The following is a 14347-nucleotide window of genomic DNA, read 5'->3' as shown; positions in this document are numbered from 1 at the left end:
TCCCAAGTGCTAGGATTAAAGGCGTGCGCCACCACCGCCCGGCGGCCTTGAACTTCTTGACCCTTGACTCTCTAAGTGCTAGGATTATAGGCCTCTTACCACACCAGTTTTATTCAGTGTTCAGGGCTTCTTGAACACTAGGTAAACACTCCTACAAGCATCAATTAAAATGATTATTGGCATATGTTAAGTATATGGTAATGGGTCTCATTATGACATTTTCCTCTTTTTATTTTATTAAATTTTTGTATTCAGTATGTTTTTGATCAGTCTTTCCCATCATCATACTCCTCCCAGGTGTCCTCACCTCTCTCCCTATGTACCTAACTTCTTGTTCTTTCAAAAACAAAAACAAAAAAAGAAAAGAGAGAAAATAAAAATAAACCCTTATAAAACAAACAAACTGGGGGCTGGAGAGATGGCTCAGCGGATAAGAGTTCTGACTGCTCTTCCAGGGATCCTGAGTTCAATTCCCAGCAACCACATGGTGGCTCACAACCATCTGTAATGTGATCTGACATCCTCTTCTGGTGTGTCAGAAGACAGCTACAGTGTACTTACATATAATAAATAAATCAATCTTTAAAAACAAAACAAAGTAAAACAAACAAACAAAAAACCTAAAATGAGCCCTCAACAAAACATGGAGCTTGTGTTGGCCCGCTACTCCTAAAGGTGGGCTTGACCTGGTTGCTGCACCCGGTGTCCACACTCTGTGGAGTAGCTGGCTTCTCTTTCCCAGCAGGCACCACCTGCAGAGAGCTTCTTAGGGTATGGGTATATTGAGAAAAAGTTTGTGTAGCCTTGGCTGTCCTAGAAGTCACTGTGTAGACCAGGCTGGCCTCAAACTCACAGAGATCTGCCTGCCTCTGCAAGTGCTGGGATTAAAAGTGTGTGCTACAACACCCAACTGTGCTGGAGTGGCTGCCTTCTGAAAAACCTTTGCCCAGACTTGATGTTCCCCCAATTTCTGACATTATTGAGATCAAGTCACATGAGACATTTATGAGAACTGTCTCTGCAGGAAATATTTTATGAACAGCGTGATGACAAAATGAAAATGAAAATGTTTTCTTTTCAGGGACCATCTTTTGAGGCCGCAGTGGCAAGTGGAGGTAGTGCCAGCTCAGAAAAGGCACCAATTTCTTTGCTAGCAGGAATGTCAGAGTGGTGTGGCTAGAACTGGGGGAAAGAGATCAGCCAGAACTACCTGGAGCCAAAGTGGTGGGAGCGGGCTGCATTTAAAAGAGTGAAGTTTTACGTTGTAGATGACTGGCAGGTCAGCTGCATGCTGCAGCTGGTCTAGTCATGCTGGCCTTGTTCTAGTGACGTGCAATTGGTCAGACAGGGAAAGTAGCAGTACTAGAACCTTTGTGTCAGGATATCTGGAGCCGTCCAGTATTTGGCTGGGATGAAGGACAACAAGGTAATTGTAGCTATTAGCAATGACCCAGAAGTTCCCAGTTTCTAAATGCAGATATGGAATAGTCAGTCACAGATTTATTTAATGGTTCCCGAGATACTGAAGTTAAAAAAATAGGTCAAGGTCATAATCATGCCTTAAAACCACTGTCAGGGCATCTGTGGCTTATTCCTTTACTCCCAGCACTCGAGAGGCAGAGGCAGTTGATTCTCTGAGTTTGAGGCCAGCCAGATCTACAGAGCAAGTTCTCAGACAGCCAGGGCTACACAGAGAAAAACCCTGCATCAAAGAACCAAAAAAAAAAAAAAAAAAAAGGAAAGAAGCTATCATTATTCTGCTGAAATCATAGAAATTTATAGTTTCAGAGAAAAATTCTAACAGCAGACACCGCATCCTTAGATGGAGCAATTATTATATTCCTTTTTAATTATTTGTAGTTCCAAACAGTTATTTTGTGAAATTTTTAATTTTGTAATATATAGTAAAGCTTTCAAAAAATGTAAATTAACTAATTAATGTAAGTGTATTAAATATCTGAAAGCTGGACATGGTGGCACATCTTTAATCCCAGCATTTGGGAGGCAGAGGCAGGCAGAATTTGAGTTTGAGGCCAGTGTATGGTCTACAGAGTGAGTTCTAGGACAGTCAGGGCCAAACAGAAAAACCAAAAAAAGGAAAAAGAAAAAGCTGCGGAGGCAGAGATAAGGAGACTCACAAGTTCAGCACTAGCAGATGTGTCACAGAAAATTTCAGAGTAAGACCCTTTTCATATTGGCAGACATACAAAGCCGACAAGTAAGGAAAGAATGAAAATAACTTGGGAAATACATCTTAAACTTTTTCTCCACCGTCTGTCTACATCTGAAACCATTATGCACCTTTTAAATGTATAAATTCAGTTTTTAGTACCCTGTGTGTGTTGGTTGGAGTGTACCATGGTGCACTTGTGGAAGTCAGGAGAGAGCTTTTTAGAAGTTCTTGTCACTGGATCAAAGGATTAAGCTCACGTCATTAGGCTTGCAAAACAAGCACTTTTCCCCATTAAGCTATCTACTGCCCCAGTGCACACTGTCATTTGCAATTTACAGACTAAGTGACAAGAACTTCTTTGTTCTTACTCCCATAGCTCTCTCAGCCTTTTGAGTGCTGGAATTATGGGCCTGTGACCACCATACCCACCTTCTTCCTCATTTTCTTTCATATTAAAGAAAATTTCAGAGGTAGAAACAAATGTCCTCTCAGCTTTAACAGTCTCAACACTGGACCGTATGGTATTGATCTGTGGAGTGTTTTGAAACAAATACCAAATAATGTAGTTTTGTTGCTTGTAAATAAACTTAAGTATGTGTATTTAAAAACAACAAAACAAAAAACCCTACCAGTTTAAATGAGACTGTCCCCTATAGACTCTACCATTTAAACAGTTGGTTCCCAGTTGGCGGTACTCAGGGAGGTCTAGGAGGTATGGTCTTGTTTAAGGAAGTATGTTGTATATCACGGGAGGTAGGCTTTGATAAAGACTTGAACCATTCCCAGCTTGGTTTTTCTGCTTTGGGGTTATAGTTTAAGATGTGAGCTCTCGGGGTTGGAGAGATGGTTCAGTGCTTAAGAGCACTGGCTGCTCTTCCAGAGAACCTGGGTTCAATTCCCAGCATCCACATGGTAGCTCACAACTGTCTGTAACTCCACTTCCAAGGGACCCAACACCTTCACACAGACATACATGCAGGCAAAACACCAGTGCACATAAAATGAAAATAAATTAAAAAAAAAAGAGAAGAGGGGAGGAGATGTGAGTTCTTAGCTTACTGTTCCAGCCTCTATGCCTCTACTCCACCATAGTGGGACTCAGCCTCTGAACCAAAAACCCAGATAAACCCTTCTCTTAATTAGTCATGTGTTTATCCCAGCAACAGAAAACTAATACATATAACATGATTAAAACTTTACAAAGAAGTGCCAGCAAGATAACGTAGTGGGTAGATAGAGGTGCTTGTTGCCAAGTATCATCCCCCAAGTTCAGTTTCTGGAACCCACATGGTCAAGGATACAGCTCTTACAGGTGCCCTCATATGTGCTACATACGTTCTTACCACTGTCACCCACATAATAAAGAAATAAGACCAGTCATGGTGGCAAACACCTTCATTTCCAGCACTCAGGAAACAAAGGCAGAAGAATTGAGTTCAAGGCCAGCCCTATGTTCAGAGCAAGTTCAGGCCAGCCAAGCTGCATAATGAGATCCTGTCTCAAAAAGAAGTGAATAACAAATGTAAAAACAAAGCAGAAGATTTTATTTACAAGGAAACAATTCTAAAACTAAATCTACTTTTTTGTTGTTATTCTCTCTCTCTCCCCCCCCACCCCCAGAGCTGAGGACTGAACCCAGGGCCTTGTGCTTGCTAGGCAAGCGCTCTACCACTGAGCTAAATCTAACCCCAAATCTACTTTTTTTTTTTAAAAGATTTAATTATTATATCTAAGTACACTGTAGCTATATTCAGACACATCAGAAGAAGGCATCAGATCTCATTAAGGGAGGTTGTGAGCCACCATGTGGTTGCTGGGATTTGAACTCGGGACCTTCAGAAGAGCAGTTGGTGCTTTTACCTGCTGAGCCATCTCACCAGACCAAAATCTACTTGTTTTTAACAATAATTGAATAAAATTTCTTTTTTTTTTTTTAAAGATTTATTTATTTATTATATGTAAGTACACTGTAGCTATCTTCAGACACACCAGAAGAGGGCATCAGATCTTATTACGGTGGTTGTGAGCCACCATGTGGTTGCTGGGACTTGAACTCATGACCCTCCAAAGAGCAGTTGGTGCTCTTCTCTGCTGAGCCATCTCACCAGCCCGAATAAAATTTCTTAAAAGAATAATTCTTAGGGCTAGAGAGATAGCTTAGTGGTTAAGAGTCCTGGCTGTTTCCAGAGGACCTGGGTTCAGTTCCCACACACGTCAGCTTTACATACAGCTTGCTGTAACTCTGGTTCCGGGGATCTGACACCCTCACACAAGACAAACATGCAGGCAAAACACCAAGGCATGTGAAATAAAAATATATTAATTTTTGTTCTAAAAAAACAAATAGAATAGTTTTTAATCTGTTTAGTCATTTGATTACCATAGGGCATTTAGATTCTGTGATACTTTTAATTACATTTGTGTGTGTGCATGCGTGCACGTGTGTTTCACCTGCTTATATATATGGAGTGCCTGTAGAGACTAGAAGGGCACCAGAATTCCTGAAAGTAGAATTACTAATGGTTGTGAGCTACCATGTGGATGCAGAAACTGAATTTGGGTCCTCTGGAAGAGCAGCCAGTGCCTTTAACTTCTGAGCCATCTCTCCATCCCTGCACTGTTTTGTGTAATTACAAGTAATATACTTGACAGCTTTGTGCCCGTGACTTTTTTTCTAGTTGAGTGAAAAAGTGTATTACAGCTTTCCTTAGGAAGCTGTAATACAGACCAAAAAGTCACATGGTATTTTATCTAATCTTGACCTTTGTGTTCTAGTAAGTTCTCTTTTCAGACTGAAAACCTCAAGGGCTTATGGGTAATAAATAACTTGGTTCTTTATTCTTGTCCCTGAGGACACATGCAGTTCTTTAGGCATTTGTATTTTGTTTCTTGTTTTGTTTCTACAACAGGTCCTACTAATGTAGGTCAAGGTCTTCACCTAGTAATCCTCTTGCCTCGTCTTCCTTAGTGCTGGGATTACAGGTGTGTATACACAGTTAGGGTTTCCACCTTCCTCAGATAGGGTCTCACTATGTAGACTACTAGTTACAAACTTGAAATTCTTCCCGGGACATCCTGCTGGGAGTTATGGTCACAAGAAAACATGATCTTGTGTGTTGACTATTTTAAAAAGCTAAAGGGAAATTAGGGAGATAGTTCAGTGCACAAAGTGCCCTCCATGCAAACGTGACCTGAGTTTGGATCCCCAGAACCACATAAAGGCTGTGTTCCCATGTGTCTGTATTCCTAGCCTGGAATTTAAAACATTGAATAAGAGGCTCTGTGTCAAACAAGTTCAAAGGCAAATGAAAGACAAGGACCCACTATCTAGATTGTCCTCTGACCTCCACGAGCATACTGTGACACATGCATTCTCCAGTTCATACACATACTTGTATCCTTCAGGCACACAAAGCAAATAATCGAAAGCCTTATAAAGTAAGAGTTGAAGTTTAGGGCTTAGCTTTAATCTTTTTGAAGCATTAAGCAGGATTCTGGAGATCAGCAATGTATTAGTCTACGTAGGTAATTTAAAGCCACAGGAAAGAGGTCAGCAGTGTATGTTGGAGTGCACACTTGTCTGACACACACAAGGCCCTGGGTTAGTTTGCAGCACTGTTTAAAACAATAACCAAACTATAATAAACCACAGTTTCTCCGTTATCTGTTATTGTTATCAGGAAAGCAGGGTGGTTGCTTAGTTCAGCATGGACTGGGTCATTTCTGGAACTCATCATAATACTTAAAATAATGTAGTCACCATCTGTTGAACAAATTGTTTATCTGCTAAATCATTTATTTTTGTTATCTCAGTTTTTCTTAATAATCCTACAAGGTAAATTTTGGCTCTTCATTTTCCTGTTAGAGAAACAGAGCTAAGAATAACTAAATATAAAGCTATTAGAGAGTGTTTTTGATTTTTTTTTCCTTTCTATTATATATTGATATTCTTTTTCTTCTACCTCTTGTCCCCCAGGATCCTAGAGTTGCCTCCTGTGGGCACAAGTTCTCTGCTTAGACATGTAGTTATGAATTAAATGTAAGAAAATGTTTGAGGGAGCCGTTACTTCTCACCTTGTCATCACAGTGTAGTCTTCTATTGATGCCCCATAACTTACAGTCATAGCCTGAGTTCAGTACCTGGCATGTGATTATAGCGAATAAAGAAGAGAAAGAGCACCTCATAGACTGACTGCTTACAGAGCTTAGATGGTCATCAGTTACTGACACCATTACTTCCTAAAGTTTTCTAGGTTGAACATTAAAGGCATTTTAGTCCTTCAACCCATTCATCTTTTCCTTGCTGATTACCTTTTTTTCAGAGTCTGAATTCTTATGCAAATGGGGCATATGGTCCACCTTACCCTCCTGGCCCTGGAGCAAGTGCTGCCTCTTACTCTGGGGCTTACTACGTACCCGGCTATACTCAAAGCAACTACTCCACAGAAGTTCCAAACACCTACCGTTCACCTGGAAACAGCCCAACTCCAGTGTCTCGTTGGATGTATTCCCAGCAGGACTGTCCAGCAGAAGCACCTCCCCTGAGGGGACAGGTTCCAGGGTATCCTGCTTCACAGGTGAGCACCTTCCCATGAGGGGGGGAAGCAAATGCCTCTATTTCCTGAATTTGAAACAGTGGAAAGTTACCCATTTATACTAGTGCTGTTTTAAGAAAATAGGTAGAGCAATACATGCTGTGTACACCTTTAACCCCAGTTCTCATGAGGCAGAAGCAGGTGAAGACCTTTGAGTTTATGACCATTCAAGACTACGTAATGTGACCTTGTCTCAAAAACAAAAAAGGGCTGGAGAGATGGCTCAGAAGGTAAGAGCACTGACTGCTCTTCCAGAGGTCCTGAGTTCAATTCCCAGCAACCATATAGTGGCTCACAACCATCTGTAATTGGGTTCAATGCCCTCTTCTGGTGTGTCTAAAGACAGTGACAATGTTATTCTCATATATAAAATAAATAGATCTTAAAACAAACAAAAAAGGAAACCCTGTAGCTATTCAGAGAGTGTATGACAAGTGAAGGAAAGGGGGTTCTTTTATATTGATGCCTAAATGGATTTGGCTCAAGAGACCTTAAATATATCATAATTCTTTTAAATCCTAACAATTATTATTTGTGTGCATGATGGCAGTCATGAAGGATGACACACATGAACCACAGCCCATGTGTAGAGGTCAGAGGGCAACTTTGTGGAGCAGGTTTTCTCTTTTCCCTTTCTGTGGGTTCCAGGGATCAAACTCAGGTCCCTAGACTTGCATAGCAAGTGCCTTTATACACTGAGCCATCTCTCCAGCCCATAATTTATATATTTTTTTCTGCTTTTTGTTTTTTTTTGTTTTTTATTTTTCTTTTTCTTCTTTGAGACCAGGTCTCAGTATATGTAGCCCTAGGCACCTGGAACTCCTTAACCAGACCTAGCTGGCCTCAAACTCACAGCAGATTGCCTACCTCTCCCTTCTGAGTGCTGCGACTAGGCACACATGCCGCCACACCTGGCTCCTCTTTTGTTCTCTCTTATTTTCATTATTTTTAATTCTATGCATACTCTCGTGGCTGTGTGCTCATGTACATGCATGCCAGTACTCAGAGGCCACAGGTGTGAACACTCCTGGAACTGGAGTGACAGGTCTGAGAACCACCTGATCATGATACCTAGGACTTGAACTTGGATCCTCTAGAAGAGCAGTATGTGCTCTACCCACTGACACATTTCTCCAGCCCCATACAATTTTTGTAATCTTTGGTTGTTGCTTGAAACTTTCCCTAATTTAATCTTTTCTTGTGCTGTTAGGTGTATATTAATATGCTGTGAGTATACCAAGCTTATTTCTGTTTGTTTCGAGAACACTTCTACTGTCTTATAGTGTATGGATTCATTTATCTATAGTGTTTTTGGAAAATACATGCTTCATCCAGTAAATTTGAAGACTGACTTATGAGTCTTTTACCAACTCTGTTCTTTGTTTTGGGAGCCAGGTTTTCTCAGGTGTGGAGAATTTTTGGTAACTGATTAATGAGTTACTAGCAGGTCAGGGCCTGTCTGTGCTATTTTTACTACTTTTAAGCTTTGCTTTTTAAGCAGTGACCAACCAGCATACCAACATATTTGTTTTTCCCAATCTAGAACCCTGGAATGACCTTGCCCCATTATCCTTATGGAGATGGCAGTCGTGCTGTGCCACAATCAGGAGCAACTGGACGACCACAAGATGATGCATGGGCTTCTAGTGCCTATGGGATGGGAGCCCGCTACCCCTGGCCGTCAGCTGCACCCTCAGCCCCCTCTGGGAACCTGTACATGACGGAAAGTGCTTCACCATGGCCCGGCAACAGTTCTCCTCAGCCACCTCCTTCACCTCCACCCCCACCGCCTAAGGTAGGAGGCCTTCTGCATGCTGTTCTGAGCTCTAGGCAATTAAGAAGACACAAGATGACACTTCTCTATATTAGTCTGTTACATGCAAAAAAGTTGGTGGTTACTACTAAGCATTATGTTAGCTTAGTTTTCTCTTATAGACAATATTGTTTGGGGATTTTTTTTTGGTTCTTATCTGTTTTTATAATTTTTCATTATTTTTTATGTGTATGGATATACTGGCTGCCTGTATGTCTGTGGGCCACACGTGTGTGCTTGGTGCCCTTGGAGGGCTGATCCCCTAGAACTGGAGTTACATACAGTTATGAGCTGCCTTGTAGCTTCTGAGAATCAAATTTGGGTCCTCAGGAGGACCAGAGCTTCTACCTGCTGGCCATCTCTCCAGCATCATTGCTTCTTTCATGCTGTGGCACCATCTGAATATTAAGTAGAATCAGCCTTATGATGTGCAGCAGCAGGGAACAATGTGAAGTGGCACATGCTGGCTTGGGTGCTGGGCTTTCCATAAACCACAGACACACTTCCTGCTTGTGCCTTGCTCTGCAGGCTTTAACTATTTGAGGGAAACTAATGATTAAGTCACAGGATGAACTGTGAGGTAGTAAGATTGCTTGGGAAGTGTTCACAAGGATGACTTGCATTGAAGTAGATTCCAAACATCGTATTTATGAATTCTGTGCCTCTCACTTGAAAGGGCTCTCCCTTTATCTTCCAACAGTGTTGGTCTCTGACGGTTATGTAGGAGCCAGTTTTGTGAGAATCTTCAAGTACTTTCCTGGTTGGTAAATGATGTGTACTAACATATCTGATGTTGATAGCTACCCATTAAAACAGCCTTTTGTCTCCTTTCTGTCTTGTCATTCCAAGGATTCCTCCTACTCCTATAACCCGTCGGGTCAAGGCGTGAACCGGCACAGCTTTCCATGCAGCGTCCATCAGTATGAAGCTCCAGCAGCAGTGAGCAATGATAACTCAGACCTTTTGGATTCTCAAGTCCAATATAGTGCCGAGCCTCAGCTGTATGGTAATGCCAGCAGTGAACATCCCAGCAACCAAGTTCCGAGGAATAATCTCCCTGAAGAGTGTTTCTCCTCAGGTGAAGGCACTCCTCCAAGTATTAAAAAGATCATACATGTGCTGGAGAAGGTCCAGTTTCTTGAGCAAGAAGTAGAAGAGTTTGTAGGAAAAAAGACAGACAAAGCGTATTGGCTTTTGGAAGAAATGCTGACAAAGGAACTTTTAGAATTGGATTCTGTTGAAACTGGGGGCCAGGACTCTGTCCGTCAGGCCAGGAAAGAAGCTGTTTGTAAGATCCAGGCCATACTGGAAAAATTAGAAAAAAAGGGATTATGAAATAACTTGGAATGCAGGGGAAGCCTGTGACTTATTTGGCCAAAGAACTCTTTAATTTGGTTAGTTCCTATCTTTTGAAATGCCTGTTGTGACAAGAAGCAACACATTCCAACTTTCTTCTGACCTAAAACTTGAAAGGAAAAAAAAAACTGGAAAAGCCGGCAGAGTTATGGAAGAGCAGCAGGGACAAGATTCTTTTCAGTTTTCAAATGACTGAACATAATAGAAAACTGGAATTATCAGTATTGCCAAGTAGACCTACCTACTCCTTAAGAAACCCCTGGGTGTCTGTAGGCTGCTGCTTACCAGATCTCAGGAGGGAGATAGACTTCATATAATAGGTTGTCGAAAACCTAATCTGAGACAAACAGGCTGTTTTGTAAGATCTGGATTGTCACATTTTTGTGCATTGTGACTGCATATACTTCATGTGTATATTATAGCTTAGGCTCTTGGACCTCTGTTCTGTTTTCTTACTGCAGGTCACAAATGTAATACTATTCTACTTCTTTGTACATTTTGTAGTAATATGTTTAATATAATCAAATACTGGCAGCCAGATAGATGAGCAATTCTGAATGAATTCATATCCTTTTACCACTTGAATATATTGCAGTGTGTTGTAGGCTCCTAAAGTCATTTGTCTCCCTTTCTATGTAGCATGTTCTGTTCCATTCTTCCCACTTCTGCTTTTCATGATGGGGAAGGGTGACTCTGAGAATTACATTGACATAGGAATGACAGTGTTTGTGGACATTCTTTGCTTTGTTGTATTTGGATAAAGATTCACTTTGAAATTGCTTTCTTAAGAAAAATATCTTTTGGCTCTTGCTGCTTCTATAGAGAGCCTTATGATAAAAATATGGAAACTTAAATGCCACAGTTAGTATAAATAGTGATGGCAAAAACCAACAAATATGATTATTTAATAATACCATTCTTCAGTCAGTAGATCTATGGGACAGATCTGAGCTCAGTTTATAGCTGATAGAAGGGCAAGAAGGCAATTAACGCTCAGGGAATGAGTCAGCCATAGCTGAAGTGGAAAATTCATTATTTTAACTTAAATTTGGTCTGTATTTCATAGGATAAATTGCATAGAATTGCCTATTTCATAAGAAAGTTGTTATTTAATATTAATAACTGTCAATTTAGAGCCAAGTTTAAGAAAGGGGCCTTTCTTGGTTATCTATGTATGTTGTTATACGGAGACAGGTAAATAATTTACCTTTTAAGCCTAAAGTACGATCTAGCATACAGTACCCGCTTTTGCAACAGAGGCAGTTTCTTAGTAAAATATCAAGGTGATGCTTTTTTCTAGGCTAGCAGGCTTTATATTAGTGATACTAAGCCTATAGCCATCCCTTCTACTCACAAGAGTCAAACAAATGCTAACATATGATAAGAAGAAATGTAAAGATATTGTCTAGGGGCTGGAGATGTGGCTCAGTTAGTAGAGCGTCTGCCTCACATACATGAGTCCTGGGCTAAATCCCCGGTATTGTATAAGCCAGCTGTAGTGGTACACCTGTCTCAGCATCTGGGAGGTGGACACAGGAAAAGTACAAATGTAAGGTCATCCTCAGCCACACAGTAAAGTCAGGGCCAGCCTGTCCCAAAAAATAAACATGATAAGTAATTCAAGAAGAGTCTGTAGTTCTTAAAAGATATTATTTGGCTGAGTTTGGTGGTGTACACTTTTAATTCAGTCAGTGGAGGCAGGTAGATCTCTTGAGTTCAAGGCCTGCCTGGTCAGCCAAGGCTATATAATGAGACACTATCAAATCCATCTCGCCTCACCCCCATCCATCCATCTATCTATCTATCTATCTATCTATCTATCTATCTATCTATCTATCTATCTAATCAATCATCTAATCAATCATCTGTCTATGGGATGTGTGTGTATTCTTGCGTACACACGCATGCATGTGTGTGTGCGTGTGCGTGTGTTTTATATTTATGATTTTTATTTTTGAGACAGAATTTCATGCCAGGTTGGCCTTAAACTTTGCATGTAGTCTAGGACAACCTAGAAGTTCTGGTCCTCCTGCCTCACTTTCTATTACACAGGTAGGTGTGTGCCTGGTTTATGTGGTGTCAGGCAAGCACTGTACTGAGGTATAGCTGTAGCCCTGATTCTCTTATATAAAGTATATAAAAGAGAATATAGAAATGTTTTAAAAGGTTTTTGAAGCTGGGTTAGTGGCACACACCTGTCACCCCAACATTCTGAGGCAGAGGCAGGTACATAGATCTCTGAATTTGAGGCTATTTTGGTCTACATAGTGCCAGATATATCTATAAAAGTTTAACAACTATACTTTAAGAGGAGAAACCTTAAAACTTAGCTGTGTTGCCAGGGAGACAGTGATAGATTCAGAAGAAAACACGGCTACATAACTTGAGCTGCCCAGGATGCCAATTAATGCAATCCTTCATTTGTGTCTACGTACACATTACGCACAAGTGTACATATCTGTGTAGATACCTTAAGTTATTTTTTGAACTACTAACATGATTTTAAACTTACAGAAGAGTTGTAAAAATAGCATTCCTGTGTATCCTCCATCCTTCCCCTTGTTTTGACATCTTCTCTAATGAAAACATTTGTCAAAATTAAGAGTTAATAGTGCTATTAATATTAGCTGAAGTAGCAAGCTAAAAGTAGATATTTCATTTATCTTTTTAGTAGCATCCTCTTAACCGTTCCAGATCCTATTTTGCATTTGGTTGTCTGTCTCAGTAGTCTTTCGCTCTGTGACGTTATATCAAAAGGATAGCTGGTGTTGTCATGTGTTTCTGGTGTGGTTTACATCCAGTGCTCTGCTAAAGTGGTGTCTGCTAGGACCCTCTGCTGTGAGCTTTACCCTGCTTTCCTTTGTAATTACTAAGTATTTGCTAGAGACACTTTGACTATGCAAATGTCCTCTTTCTGCTTAGAGTTCGCCTCTTACTATCTCTCCTGGCAGATCTTGCTTGTGGCTTTTACTATGGTGTTTAAATGGTGATTTTCTATCTTCATTTCTTCTATATTTAATAATTGGAATTCTTCTGGAAGGAACTGTGGTTTCTGGATTTATATTTTTAATTATAACAAGATATTCAGGATAGGTAAACTCAGACTTTAAAGATATAAATTATGTTGATTGATTCCAGTGGCCAGTATCAAAGGGAAGAAAAAGCAACATTTGTGACCTGTCTTTGGAAATGTAATGAATTTAAGAAGGAAGCTAGTATTTATGATTTGTAAAATTTGTTTGACTTTTGACTTGAATTTGATTTGAAACTGAAATAATTTTCTTTTGAAATTCACATCTAGACTTTTTTAAGGTGTCTAAATTTATATTACTTTGGGGGTCATTTTTGTCAAAATCTTGAATAAAGTTACCTACACCTGGCATGATAAACAGCTGTTTTCTCTCTAGCACCTTTGTTCAGGTAAAATACCAAGGTTAACACTAAGCAGACCAGTACCAATGAAGCCTCTGGAGCCTGGTGGGCTCTGTCTTCACCCACTGCTGTATGCTTCTTTTAAATGCTTTTAAAGAAAGGTTTGTAAAGACAAAACTAATCCACAAGAAAAGGAATAGTGCTTTACTTAGTTGGCATCAGTAATGACCCTTAACTAGTTTGCTTGTTTTTTGTTTTGTTTTTTGTTTTGTTTTTTTTTCGAGTCAGGGTTTCTCTGTGTAGCCCTGGCTATCCTGCAACTCATGCTGTAGACCAGGCTGGCCTCGAACTCAGGTTTTTTGTTTTTGCATTGGAAGGTATAGACTAAATTATCTTTTAAGAAAAGTCTTGAGAGGGTGGATAGTTGATGGAGCTGCCTTTATTTTTTTTTCATCTGTCTTAGGGTTTTACTGCTGTGAACAGACCACAATCTCTCATAAGGACAACATTTAATTGGGGCTGACATATAGGTTCAGAGGTTCAGTCCATTATCATCATGGTGGGAGCGTTGCAGTGCCCATGCAGGCATGGTGCAGGAGGAGCTGAGAGTTCTACATCTTTATCTGCAGGCTGCTAGCGAGTACTGACTCCCAGGCAGCTAGGATGAGGGTGTTAAGCCCACACCCACAGTAACACACCCACTCCAACAAGGCCACACCTCCAAATAGTGTCACTCCCTGAGCCAAATCATATCATCTTTCTTCTTCTTTTTTTTCTTTTTTAAAGTTATGAGTTTAGGGCAGGTGAAATGTCTCAGTGGATACAGGTACTTACTCCCAGACCAGAGGACCTGAGTTGAATCCCCAGGACCCACAGTGGGAAAGAAGAGACCTGACCCTGGTTTTCCTCTGACTTCCATGTGCATGTTCCTCCACCCACCAACCCACACACACTCAAAAATAAGTATATGAAAAAAATGATGTCCTGAGTTTAATGAGTCAAATTAGGAAAAACAGCATTCTCCTGGTCCCACCCCTT

The 14347-nt window shown here is 40.5% G+C and overlaps 1 protein-coding gene across 2 annotated transcripts in view; it reads left to right on the top strand.

Annotated features, from left to right (window-relative positions):
* Bag4 (BAG cochaperone 4) overlaps positions 1 to 13326 on the top strand; it is a 22044-nt gene extending 8718 nt beyond the window's left edge. For both annotated transcript variants that reach the window (XM_031339397.1, XM_031339396.1), the window contains 3 exons: positions 6496 to 6750; positions 8312 to 8563; positions 9431 to 13326. In XM_031339397.1, coding sequence (XP_031195257.1) covers positions 6496 to 6750; positions 8312 to 8563; positions 9431 to 9916 — 993 coding nt within the window. In that variant the 3' untranslated portion in view covers positions 9917 to 13326. The remainder of the gene's footprint in view (positions 1 to 6495; positions 6751 to 8311; positions 8564 to 9430) is intronic.
* The last annotated feature ends 1021 nt before the right edge of the window (positions 13327 to 14347 follow it).

This window comes from Mastomys coucha, unplaced genomic scaffold (assembly GCF_008632895.1).
Source record: "Mastomys coucha isolate ucsf_1 unplaced genomic scaffold, UCSF_Mcou_1 pScaffold22, whole genome shotgun sequence".
In the NCBI taxonomy this organism is placed as follows: Eukaryota; Metazoa; Chordata; class Mammalia; order Rodentia; family Muridae; genus Mastomys; species Mastomys coucha.
Note: the sequence above shows the minus strand (reverse complement) of the source record. Positions and strands in the feature narration are given on the sequence as shown.